Source organism: Colossoma macropomum, unplaced genomic scaffold (assembly GCF_904425465.1).
Source record: "Colossoma macropomum unplaced genomic scaffold, Colossoma_macropomum, whole genome shotgun sequence".
In the NCBI taxonomy this organism is placed as follows: domain Eukaryota; kingdom Metazoa; phylum Chordata; class Actinopteri; order Characiformes; family Serrasalmidae; genus Colossoma; species Colossoma macropomum.
In genome coordinates this window covers 4,906,398-4,919,910 of record NW_023494803.1, presented here as the reverse complement: position 1 = coordinate 4,919,910, position 13,513 = coordinate 4,906,398, and the positions used below count along the sequence as shown (strand labels likewise).

General features: G+C 38.5%; 1 protein-coding gene across 1 annotated transcript; it reads right to left on the bottom strand.

The window, feature by feature from the left end:
• Positions 1-437: 437 nt before the first annotated feature.
• LOC118824070 (myelin and lymphocyte protein-like) lies at positions 438-11,596 on the bottom strand. Its single transcript, XM_036593987.1, has 4 exons — positions 11,365-11,596; positions 7,502-7,669; positions 6,251-6,394; positions 438-950 (listed from the first exon to the last, which is right to left on the bottom strand). The coding sequence occupies exons 1-4, from the start codon at positions 11,455-11,457 to the stop codon at positions 876-878; spliced, it is 480 nt and encodes a 159-aa protein (XP_036449880.1). The 5' UTR covers positions 11,458-11,596; the 3' UTR covers positions 438-875.
• Positions 11,597-13,513: the final 1,917 nt, after the last annotated feature.

Genomic DNA, 13,513 nt, shown 5'->3' with positions numbered 1-13,513 from the left:
GAAGCTACATACATTAGATGGTTAAGGTAGAAACAGCCTAATGTATGGCTCTCTATGGAGCCCCAAAGGGCCATGAATTGCATGTATTTTTATTTATTTATTTATTTGTTGCTGTTATTTTTTTATTTGTTTTCTTGAGATCTTATGTTTATGTCACTAACATGACATAATTGTTTTATCAAGATAACATTTGTTGTCATTAGCAAGTCAATGAATGTAAGTGAATGGAGCTAATGGCTAAAAGCAAAAAATAAAAAGTTTTCAACCATTTGTGTGGGACTTTCCTTTCATTTTGGGAAGTAGAAACGTGCATATATGCACCTTCGGCTTCTTTCTGCTGGCTTGAACGTCAACAAATGTCGACAGCTTCTAAGGGTTAATGATACATCTGACCTTTGTTGCAAGTATCTACAAAACACACAAAGCACACACCCTCCTAAAGTTTACACAGCTTTTATTAAAACATGTTCCTCATACTGTAGTGCATGATACTGCGAACATACAAAAAAGTTGATTTCTTTCAGGTACAAATTAATTTCCTGCCCGCCGCTTCGGCCTCCACAGCCTACCTTCCGTATTACAAAAACAGAAAATTTAAAAAGCTTTGATTTGCACAAATTTACAGGATAAAATTTAATTAGAAAGTGGAAAATGATTATAATAATCATGTTCTTCTAGAGTACATCTCTGATTGGAGTTACAGACATGACTAAACTACAAATCTGGGCAGTGGCTGGAGAGAAAAGGAGTTGACCCCTCAGGAATAACCCTTTCTTGCTATTCTTTCTCTCTGCGTCTGTGTCTGGTCCTTTCCCTCGCAGTAAAGTTGTGTTTTTTTTCTCTGCAATTTGTTTGTCCACACTTTTTTGCGGTGCTCAGAAGTTTTTCCACCGGATGGCAGACAGTACGCAGTGAATGAAGTACAGCAGGCTGGCCACATAGGAGAAAACCTGCAAAAGCACAAAGGAAAAGGCTGATGTTAGAGGAGAAGTGAGTGGTTCCAGAGAACAACAGCACTGGACACTGGTGCTTTTGTTGCTCTATCACATGTAATTATTCCATTCAAAGTCAGTCAAAAATCACATTTACACAATCTTCCCCCATGTCCAGATGTAATAGATCAGTTTGCATCTTTGGTTTTGTAGTAGAGCTGCAAGGCTAATGTAGCTAGGAAGTAATGGAAGCTTATACCCCCCAGTTAGCATTGTACAAACTGCATGCAGAGATCATCACGCCCTCGCAAGCCAACTAAAGAGGCACACTTCAAACACGTCTTGGTTGATTAACTTTATTGGGTAAATTAGATTTAAGGCCAAATTATTCCTTTAATATGGAGCTCCTACGACATGGTGATTATATGGTAATAAGGCATGGCCATGGATTAATATATGGAGGCCGTGAAATAATACATGTAGTTAAGTGACCCTTATTAGTCCCACAACGGGGAAATTTCACCTCCTCATTTAACCTATCCGTGCAGTGAAACACCACATACACACTAGTGAACACACACACCAGGGGCCAGTGGGCACACTTGCCCAGAGTTGTGGGCAGCCCTATCCGAAGCAACCGGGGAGCAGTTGGGGGTTAGGTGCCTTGCTCAAGGGCACTTCAGTCAAGTACTGTCGGCTCAGGGGATCAAACCGGCGACCTTCCAGTCACAAGGCTGGTTCCCTAACCTACAGCCCATGACTGCCCCCGCAAGTTAGGCCAGAAGTTAAGTTTCTCATGGCCATGTGGTCTCAATACATTAATTTGTGGCCACGCCTTATGAAAAATAATCGTCATGTCACCTTAGGAACTCCATACTTAGTGAAACATTTTTGTCAATGAAGCTACTTTCAAATATTACTACGGTTAAAGTAAACAGCTTAATGTATTGCTCTCTACGGAAGCCCCAAAGGGCCATTCATTGCAGTTTTTGTGCTGTTATTTTCATTTGTTTACTCAAGTTATGTTTTTGTAAGTATCACGGTGAGTCCTTTCACTATCATGACGTTACAGACATGTTTGTATGTTTTATCAAGATAATATTTGTTATGTCGTGATAATGGCATAAATATCACAAGAAAACAACATCTGCTATGTCGTGATGATATGAAGTAACACAAAATCTCGAGAAAGCAAGTAAAAACTCATTATTGTAAAAAGAAAAACAGTAAAAATGGGCCTTTAGGGACTCCGTAGATCTATACATACACCGTCCACTTTATTAGAAACCATGAGCGCCATTTATGGTGGAGATTATTATTAAGGCCCCATTTTGTCTTTATCATTAGAGGGAATGTTTGTTGAAAATGTTCTGAAAAAAATATCAGAAGCCTGTCTGAAAAATGTAAAACTGTAAGACCATGCAGAGTAAAAGCATGTCCAGCAGCTCCTTCGTCACCGTTACACAGATATCTTGATGACAGCGGCCAAACCGATTTATTTTACACAACAGGTAGTTCCGGCCACGCGAGCTGATTGGTTGAGAAGCGTTCTAACGGTGCTGTTATTTCACCATAACATCACGGTTTCTTTTACAAACAATGTATCACTCCGCTAAGACACTGTTGCTAAGCAACGACTGTGACAGCTGTAGGAGACGCTCAAGCCATTTGAAAGTTTTTACTTCTTACTTTACGCACAAACAGAAAATGGACACTTTTAAGATCACATTTGACCGACAGTCGATTTGGTCAGACTCTGAAGATGAGACGCCACTAAATTCCCAAACTGTCATCACCACTGAGCAGCTTTTCAGAGGGCAGCTGTGACAGAAGAACAGCTAAACAACCTGGAATCAGCCAGAAATGAACCCAATACCATTCGCCAAACGTGTAGTCTGATCTTCAGAGTCAGACCAAATCGGACTGAGCCATAAAACTGCCGCAATAAAAAACAAAAAAGCTGCTCAGTGGTGACAGTTTGGGAGTTTAGTGTAAGGAGTTGGAGAACGAACTGCCGGCTGTGCAGCGAGTGGGCGGAGCTCGTTACTCTGACGTAGCAACAAGCTGCTCGTTAAGGAACTATAATTTGGTGAAGGAACTGCGAACATTAAAACATATTAAACGCCCCGTTCACGGCCCAGTTTATTAATTTCTTACTTTATTTATTTAACTGTTGTATAAAAGCAACAGAAAACTCGAGGAGTGTGTTATCGCCAGTAACATCACAGCTGTGATGATCTACGGCGACCAAATCACAGCTGTGATGTTATTTTGCGATAACACGCTCCCTCTCGTGTTCTACTGCTTAAACATCATAAATAATGTTAAATAATAAATGTATTTGCTCAGTAGAGTTTGCAGGGCTTTAACCTAACGCTGCTTAAGGTGGGTTTACGCGGTTTGATCTCGCGCACTCAGCTGCGCCCCGCGCGCTCAATCACGCTCAAATTCAAAACTCAACGGAAGAGCTCGAGTCCAGATCCAACGGCCGTTCGCACTGTTACAGGTGAGGAGAACAGTTTAGTTCTTTGCGTTGTTATAATTATTATGCTGTTAAAATCCATCTTTTAATGATGTGCGTAATTTTGATAAACAATTTCAGCTCGTGTTTATTCATAATGGCCTCAAAACGCGGACTTTACGTGACAGTTCCGTCAGTCTGTGTAACGTTGGCCATCCCTCTTAGCATTGTTCCAGAATGAGGCAGGTTAAACTGACGGTAATATTTAGTTAAAATAAAATATAAAATATAATTATTTTTCTTTAGGATTTGACGCAGAAGTGGTCTACAAGTGAGTAAACCTCAGATAATACGTACTAAATTAGCTGGTACTCTTGTGATAACCACTAACGTTAGTTAGCTAGGTTAACTTAGCTAAGCTAGCTATCTAGTGCGTCAGCGTTGCGTTTGGTGCTGTAAACGGTAGGTTAGCTAACTAAGTAACGTTAAACCAACACGTAGTAACTAACTGGCTTCTCTACAGTTTGTATTTTGCTGTGTAGACATTGTTAGGGGTATACATTTATATTTATGAATCAGTATTTCAAACAGTGTACTATCAGTGTATGCTAGCCTGTTAAGGGACAACAACCACACAGGAGACGAAATCTATCTGAAATATGGGTTAGTGCATAATGATGGATTAATCTGGGCTCATGTGGGGGTTTATTTCTTTAGTCTGGAGCCCAATATATCTCTCATTAAATAAAAGAAACTGTAACATAACACCAGTCTGTAGCAATTACATTACAGTGTATTGTACTTCATTTCAGTTGATTCAGATTTTCTCCTGGTTATTTTCTCAATATGAGTGTAGATAACATACTGAAAGTTGCATTTCTTTTAGCGTAGCCATCCGTCATTAGAGCCGTACAAGCACCGTCAGTAATAGAGGACGGGCTCTGCATCTTCTTTAATCATAGAACAAAAACGCTGAAGGACTTTGTGCGCTGTAGGACACTGACTAGAGCAGTGGTTTCCCAAACCTTTTACAGTCTCGAACCCCCTCAGACATTAAACTGCCTGCTGCATACCCTCTCTCGCTTCTTATACACACAAAAACACACGTATAGTGCCATGATGCGAGATGTGAGACATTTTGACTTGTACAAATCAGTCCATCTCAGTATATATTTTTTATGTTTATGATATAGTGACACAACCAGATGTGCACTCTCAGAAAAAAAGAGGCTAAATTGTCACTGGGGTGTTGCCCTCAAGGGTATGTCATTTAAGGTTCACAGTTGAGCCTTAAGACCATTACTGTGCCTTTGAGGGTACATTTACATTGTTTATACCTTGTTGTGCACTTATACAGTACGTTTTTTCCTGACAGTGTAGATAAAACATTTTTTTGTTAATGTTTACCTTAGAATTAATAATACATAAATAAAAATAAAGTTAGGGATGTTTCTGTTCTAGGTGTGGGTCACTCCGGTGTTTCTGTCAGAGGACTGGACTTACTTCATTTGTAATCATAAAGGTTGCAGCATCAATGTGAGGGCACCTATGTGTGTGAGAGAGAGAGTCTGCAGCTGTAAAATGAACTGCTAACCCGAGCCACAGCTCACGTGTATCACAACAGCTAACATCATCTGCTCCGAATTTAACTCCGATACAAACACGTAAACAAAATGGTAACTGCTAAGCTGAGTAGAGCAGCCACAAACTAATAATTCACTAAAATTGTGAACTTAACCGTGTCTGCAAAAGTGAAACTAACTCAAGTAACTAACTCGGTCTTAACAATAGGTAGTAAAGGATTCTCGCTTCATTCATGCATACAGCAGTGCATGATGAACTGACTTTACTGTTGTTAGCGGCGCTGAGAAGAATCTGAAGTGAAACAGTTTCTTCATTAATACAACCTTTTATAATAAAAGAGTAAATTAACGAACTGTAAGAGCTCGTGTTTGCCATGTGCTGGAAGCTGTTTGGGAAGTACCTGTGTAATTGTGTGGCCGGCTGGCTAAATGAAATCAAATGAAGATTATGTCAGAATTTATTGACTTAACCCCTGATGTCATTCTATGTACTCTGGGTTTACACATACTACGGTTTGGGAACCACTGCGCTGGCTACTTATAGTGCGTTTAAATGCTTAGTCGTTGGTTTAGTTGTTTAAACAGTGAGTGTAATATACATCTAAGTCTATATGCTGTAGGTTTGCCAATGCAGATCTGTTCCTCGCTGATCTTACTATGTCGTATATATTTTATAACTGTTGTCCCAAAGACTTGACAAAATCAAGTGATGTCCTTGTTAGAAACCCCTTGCTCACGTGTCAAGCTCCAGTCCTCACTGGCCAAAACACTGCAGACTTCAGCACTTTGCCTCACTAAACTCATCAGCTACTTAACAAGGCCTTTGTGAACCTAATTCAGAACATTAGATGAGGGTAAACGCTAATATAAGCACCTCTTTGACTTGGAAGGTCCCCAGTTTGACATGTCTGCCCTAACTTGTAGTTCCACCTTGTACCAGTGTACTGTTTGAGGCTGTTGCACATCTGATGATAGGCAGGTTTTTTGTGAACTGTCCTCTATCTCTTCATGAGCGGTCAGTTTCTGAACACAGAGCTGCTCTTAACTGGATATTTTTTTCAGACCTCTCTGCAAATTCTGCAGAATTTGACCGTTCAGGTTAGATTCAAAGTAGATGCACTACTGTTCAAAAGTTTTGATCATTGTTTTAAATAATATAAAACCAATTTATGTGTACTTAACTTAATAAAGTGATTCTAAAATGTATGTTTTGTGGTCCTTCACAGGTAATAAATAGGACATAAAAAAAATCATGCTTTATTTCAGATGCTCACCACTGCTGCAATGTCGATTTGATAGTATCTGAAGCTGTTTTGTCCTGCCACAGCAGTGTTGTTTCTCATGTCCAGTGTTACTGTGGCAAGGGGGACAGAGGCACTGAGGTAGAACAGGGCCGCCAGCAGGTGATACACAAAATCCTGTACACACACATGCACACACGCGAACATCACTAGTTTGATTCAAACAGGGACTGTTAAGATGTCTGTATAATGTATGAAAACCAGACAGATAGCCAGTAACATGAATGTAAAGTACAGTATCAGGAAAAGCTGTTTCATGTTATTAAAAACCTCTGCTGGTATTTTTTGTAGTTTATAAGGATAGATATCACAATAAATGCTCGCCAGTTGATTATTGATATTCTTACAAGTATTTTTTGTATTGGAAGTTTAGCAAAAAATTAAGATGTGAAAATATGCATACATTTGCTTATTTTTAAAAAACAGAATTCACTTATTTTATTGTGAGAAAGAATTTTACCAGCCAGATTATTGAAATCTCATTGGTATATTGTATAATCAAGAAAACACTATGCACTGTTATTCTAAAGTGATTCATGTCATTTTGTAGTACACAATCTGATACGAGTCCAGCTATGAGCAATATACTAGTAAAACCTTCAGAACAGGGATTGGAATTAGTACAGTTTCATGAATGCAGCCTCTCCCAGGGAGATCTTAGCGCGTGCCATTTGTACAAAGGAAGTGTTTGGATAGTTTGTTTAGGGAACAAGCTTTTCAATAATATAAGACATGATGTTATTGTGCCAATGTTTGGCAGAGCTAGGCCTCATTAAAGCTTTGGACCTTTTGGAAAATGCAGTGCAAGTAGACTTATTAAACACATTGCAATAAGCATGTTTCTGTGTTTTGACATTCTTATGACTACACCTGAAGAGAAGACATGTTATAGATGCTATTTATCAAAAAATCTGAAAACGATTGGACCAAAATCATCATTTCTGCTTGTAGTGTCTTGCCTTAATTGAAAAGTAACAGTGAATATGTAACATTATCAGAACAGTTTCACTTCATGTAAGAGAATTTTGCTTTTGACCAGCAGTGAACATACATTCATTGAAATCTTTTGTGTAGATTCATAAAATTTTCTTTTAGAGTTAGAATGGTGCACAGAATGTATTTGCACAGATTAATTCAATCTACTGTTCACATACCCTATTACTCATTCATTAAGCTGACAGTAAACACACACACACACACATAATCATACAGACTGTTGCTCACCGCTGTGGCCCAGCCACTTTTATTTTTGTGTCCTCCGCAGGCGAAGATGATGAGCCAAAGGAAAGTCATGACAAAGCAGAAAATGGACACAAACATCACCCAGCCCTGTGGGTTCTCCGGCTTCACGTGAGTGGAGGCCACCAAGATCCACACCAGGCCACCAAATATCTACAACACACAAGCGTTAATTCCACATATTAACTGCAGTTTTGGTAACATAACACAGCTATTTACTAATACTTTGAGTATATCTAGTTATTGATGCACAAGTTAAAAATTTTAGCCAAGGTAAAAAATCCAGATAGATTTTTTGGCAGTAGCTCCTAGAGGTTAGCAGTTCTTTCAGAGGTGAAGGTCAGCATCTTGTCAGCTTTGTATTTAACATGTTAATGCAAATTGACGAAGAAGACATGCTGATTTATTACAATTTAAGAATTTATTTTTAACTGGCAGTATACAGTACGCAGACTTATCCCATCCACCTAGAGTGGGTTGAACTGACATCTTTGAACTGATCACCAAACAACCAAACCCCTCTCACACAACTACTAGGCAAATTTACACAGCTTATTAAACCAAGCTGAAATGAGTTGGTACACTCATACTGTAGATGGTTGGTGACCTTCTGTATGGATTCCAAGCCACACAATTACTGATCTGCCCACTTACCAATATATATTTTATCACTCTCTTAACAAAACCTTGAAACTTAAAAATCGCAACTAAATAGGAGAAGGAAAATGTTCTTAACAGGGAATTCCATCATGTTTCAACATTTCTACATAGCTCAAGGGTAAAACTATTTAGAGAGCTTTGGTGTGAATGTGCCCTTCTAGAGAAACTTCCTAAAAGTCAGAATTGTTCACAGTGGTGTTGATAGGAACCAAATATTTGAAGAATTTACTGCGTCTGAAAGCTGTGTGACAGAAAGTTATTACGAATATGTTACCTGAAGCCTGGGACACTGTGTTACAACAGCTTTGAGACTGTAAAGGTTTGATGTAAAATGGGTTTTTTAAATGGATTTATGGCGAAGAAGTACTTGCAGACCATTATTTTTACCTCTGTTTTGCCATTATTAATATTACGTATGACGTGTAGGTTCACAGGTTGCTTTGGAACGCAAAGAAAATGGCTTCATTTGCACTGTACAAACATGACCCCTGGTTCTTATCCCACCCACTGCAAAGAAATCTGAGTCTGTAAGTTTCAGTGAACCATTTTGCATCAAGCCATTCCGAATGACTTTATTTACATCTCAAGGATTTAATTATGCAAAGATTTTTAAAACCTTTCCTGTTTACTTTAATGTATGTTAATATAATGAAATTTGAAGCAATACTATTTGTCCTTTGTTACTTTAGCTTAGTTTATTTCCCAAAAGTGATGTGAAATCTGATTTATGAAAGTTGTTTATTCTTTTTGTGTGCCAGTGGAATACAATCCCAAATCCGCCTGCCCGCTTGCTTGGCGTTGTTCCATTTTTTTTGCACTCTTATACACCTGGTTAAACCGTTATCAGCAAATGACCAAGCCCTTCATGAGCTGATTAAGCTGTGCTGGGAAAACACAAAAACTATGCAGCATGATTATGCTAAATTTGCTGCTAATGGGACTGAATTCCAGTCACTATACAGCTGTTTTTCAGATATATCAGCACTTTCTATCCCATATGCAGCCCATTAAAGACAAATTATATGTCAAAATTTGTTCTGTTTTGCCTAATTCGTTATAGTTTTATTTTTGTTTATCTTCATAGTGATTATTTTTGGAGACAATACTCTTTCTCTAGGTTGGAAAAAATGTCTTTCATATAGTATCATAATGTTATATTACATAATGATATAATAATTCACATAATATGTTATATTTAATTGTTTTTATTGATTGTTTACTTAAATAGCTATTTAAATAAAAAAAAAATCAACAAATGACACTTCCAAAGATGCTTCAGATTTTTAGAAAAGACCTTCTTTTTAGTGTAATAGTTACCTTAATAACCAGCTGATGGAATATGTTAGCGTTATTCTCAACTCAAATAGTAGTTCATTCCTACAGGTATAAAAACACTTTATTTAAGTGCTGGCCTCTCTTTTATCAGTTTTTAGTATTGTATTTAGGAATGTCTTGTTAAAACAGAGAACAGACTGCACGTTCACCTTCTATACCTTTGATGGGAAGATACAACAAAACACAAATTTAAAATGATTCTAATATTATAACTAACTCTGTATGCACACAAAACAGACTGTTTGAACACAGTTCAAACTCCTTGTGGCATGTGTTATTTGAATCTCCACATATTGAATTTTTGTGATGAGATGAGTCAGAGGAGGCTCTTTTAAAGAGCAACATCAGAAATGACAGCTGTCATGTTGAGAGACTTGATCGGTTCCAATGGATTACTTCATGTATTTTCAACATGAACTCTGTCTGCTTCGATATAACCTGTTCAGACTGTGAAAACTGCTTCTCCTCTCTGGATTCTAAACTTTGTAGCAGATACTTTGTCATTTTGCCTTATATTTTTTACATGATGTCTCGCTCTCTGGCTCTGTGACTATCTCTCTCTTTCTCTCCCTCTCTCTCTCTCTCTCTCTCTCTCTTTCTCTCTCTCTCTCTCTCTCTCTCACCTTGCAGATCAGATGCTTGGATACTGATACATGCCCTGAGGGTACTATCAGCAAAATAAATACAGGTGATTCCGGGAACTATGAAACTACAAAACGGTCATTTAAACCGCAACATTAGACCAACATTAGAACAAGAAATATCATTCATATTTCACTGAATACTTTTTTAGTAGCTACTAGGTGAGCTTTAAGATGAATAACTGCATAATAAACATTTACTATGTTTGTAGTTAATAGAAAAAGCTGTGTTGTGTAAACTGTGTATTCTTTGTTCCAGTCCCCCTTACCCATCTCATTAACCTGAGTGTGAAAGGCACCTGCAGTAGAGGCGACGGGCTGAGACCAGTGGGGTCAAATCACCTGGACTAACCATGCGAGACTCACCAGCTCTTCATGGTCTGCCCAAGCTATTCGGTCAGTGTTTAACGCCAGACAGTCCACAGTTTTGCTCGGTCCTACACCCAGCATAATCATAGCAGTTGTTTAATTCTGAATTGCTGGATTCATGTGCAGTAGAAAGTGAGACGTAGCAAAAAAAAAGTGGAATGTCCTTGGGGTATTATAACGTCACTTATAAAAATGACCTCTCTTTCTCTTTTTTAAGTATTAATTTGATTTTTGTAAACGATTTTCTTATAGATGATCATACTAGATTTCAATAAGGGAATATTTAATGATATGATTTGAAACTGTGAAAAGCATGTTAAGAAACTGTAATAATAGTAATTGTATTTACCCCCACTTTTATAAGGACATAGTTACCACAAGAATGTCTTAATAATATACATAATAATAAGAATAATAAGCAGTTTAAAGGTTTTATAGTAATAGTAACAATATTATATTTTTAGAGTAAACTGTTACTTCTATGGTGCCTTTGCTAGTTTAACAGGTTAGGAATATTCATAATAATAATATTGTAGTTATAGGGTAAACTGTTGTTTTTGATGCCTTTTAAAACCCAAGGTCACTTTACCACAGACCAAAGAAGGGATAAAAGAAAAGAACCTTGCATACTGTGAGGTAAAGGAGGAACAGTGGTCTTAAGTAAAGAAGAAATTTTGAAATAATGTAACATAAACACAAATGAAAAAATTTACCCAAATATACCTAACCCTCCAAAAGTTTACCAGAAATACTTTATTCCAACCACAAAAACAATGTTTATCTCTCCAATACACAGAACGCCCACCCCCGCAAATATTCCGCACACAAGTTCTGTTATCTCACCAGCTCAGGCAGGTAGAAGATGTCTGGGACTGTAGTGCATATCCCAATCCCGCTGGGCAGGCTCCCCATTGTCTGCGCTGTTGCCGCTGCCATGTTCGCTCCGTCCGCTATGTGCTGCCGGAGTGAAGCTAACGGAGCTGCAAGTGCGTCTTTTCAGTGTGCGCAAGAAGCGACCTGAAAAACCTGCTCTGACTCCGCAAGGCTCTCCCTTGCTGGACACACCCTGTCAATAACAGTGCCCCGCGCATGGCCGCTTTCTAGAGCCTGTGAAAACCGAGACCATGCTGGCCAGGGCGTGGTGTAGTGAAATTCGGTGGGCTGCCTTTGTTAAACCTGAATAACCAAATATTTGTTCATAAAAAATGTTTTGCATTTTTCAGAGGTTTCAAAAAAAGAATTTGATGTTTTTGCAGCTCTGTAAGATATGGAGCAAAAGATTACATCCCATAGGCTTCCATGGGGCATAGAACTACATGCACTCTCAGGAATGAGGGAAGTGGGTAGCGCTGACGTAAAGAAATGCATTGTTACCCCCAAAGCTTGTAACTTAAGGTAAGTAAGTATGCTATAAAATTATAGGTGTTCCATTTTGGTCAAGATGAGATGAATATAAAAGTGCAGTGGTGGGAGAATTATTGTATTGTTGCAATAGTGATAGTGCTAACTTGTCCATCCTCATGGCAATCACTGATTTGAAGCCCCAGCACAGTAGTTTTCTTCCTTACTCACAATGTTAGCAGTAAGTATGTGATGATCTTCATACTTCTGCTTCAGTCCAACATTTATTGGGCACTGCAGAGAATATAGAGTGATCACTACATTTTTAGCATTTTTGTGTACTGCCCTCTAATCACCGTTTAGGAATTACTCTTTATTTGGTGTGATCCTCACATCACAGGTAATACTAACTGACTATAGCAAATCATAAGCTGTCTTATATTGCATATTTGTGAACTTTGAAATCAGCAGATTCTCCATGCGCACAAGCTCTGCATTGCTCTGCATTAGTAGTGTTATAGCTGCTAGGAGATGCACGCATTTACTCAGTTTTTGGATGTAAGAGGCAGAACGGTCACTCACTACATTCTGGAGTTACAGATTTACAGTTAACAATATGAGGCTGAAGTCGGCTTCCTGTTTGCCAGCTTCTTGTACAAATTACCCTTTACACCTCAATTTTTGCAACAGTGCTGCATTCTGGCACAGCACCACATAAGGTTGACTGAGAAAATTAGAACAAGAAGACTGAGGCGCTAGAATGTCACTACTGCACCATTTAAGGTGGAACGGAAAAATTTGAATAAGAAGCCTCAGGCACCAAAATAAGTGCTGCATCATTTAGGGTGGAACAGGAAAATTCAAATAAGAAGTCTGAGGTGCCAGACTATAACTGCTGCACCATTTAAGGTAGAACGGGAAAATTTGAATAAGTAGCCTTAGGTGCCAGAATGTAACTGCTGCACCATTTAAGGTGGAATGGGAAAATTCGAACTAGAAGCTTCAGGCACCAGAATGAAACTGCTACACCATTTAAGGTGGAACAGGAAAATTCGAACAAGAAGCTTCAGGCTCCAGAATGAAACTGCTACACCATTTAAGGTGGAATGGGAAAATTCGAACAAGAAGCTTCAGGCACCAGAATGAAACTGCTACACCATTTAAGGTTGAATGGGAAAATTTGAACAAGAAGCTTCAGGCACCAGAATGAAACTGCTACACCATTTAACGTGGAATGGGAAAATTCGAACAAGAAGCTTCAGGCACCAGAATGAAATTGCTACCCCATTTACAGTGGAATGAAAAAAATTAAATAAGAAGCTTGAAGGGCCAGAATGTAACTACTGCACCATATTAAGGTGGAATGGGAAAATTCAAATAAGTAGACTTAGGTGCCAGAATGTAACTGCTGCACCATTTTAAGGTGGAATGAGAAAATTCGAACAAGAAGCCTCAGGCATCAGAATGTAACTAATTGAAAATTTAAAAATAAGAAGCTGGCGAGTAAGAAGAAGACTTCAGTTTCCTGTTAGCAATACAGTTGAAATGCAAAACCTTCGATTGGCATCAGAAATCTGGCCAAACATCACCACTGAGGAGCTGCTACAAGGCTGTCATTTCCAAGTTCTTGTTCAGAATCTCTCCCTTCAGG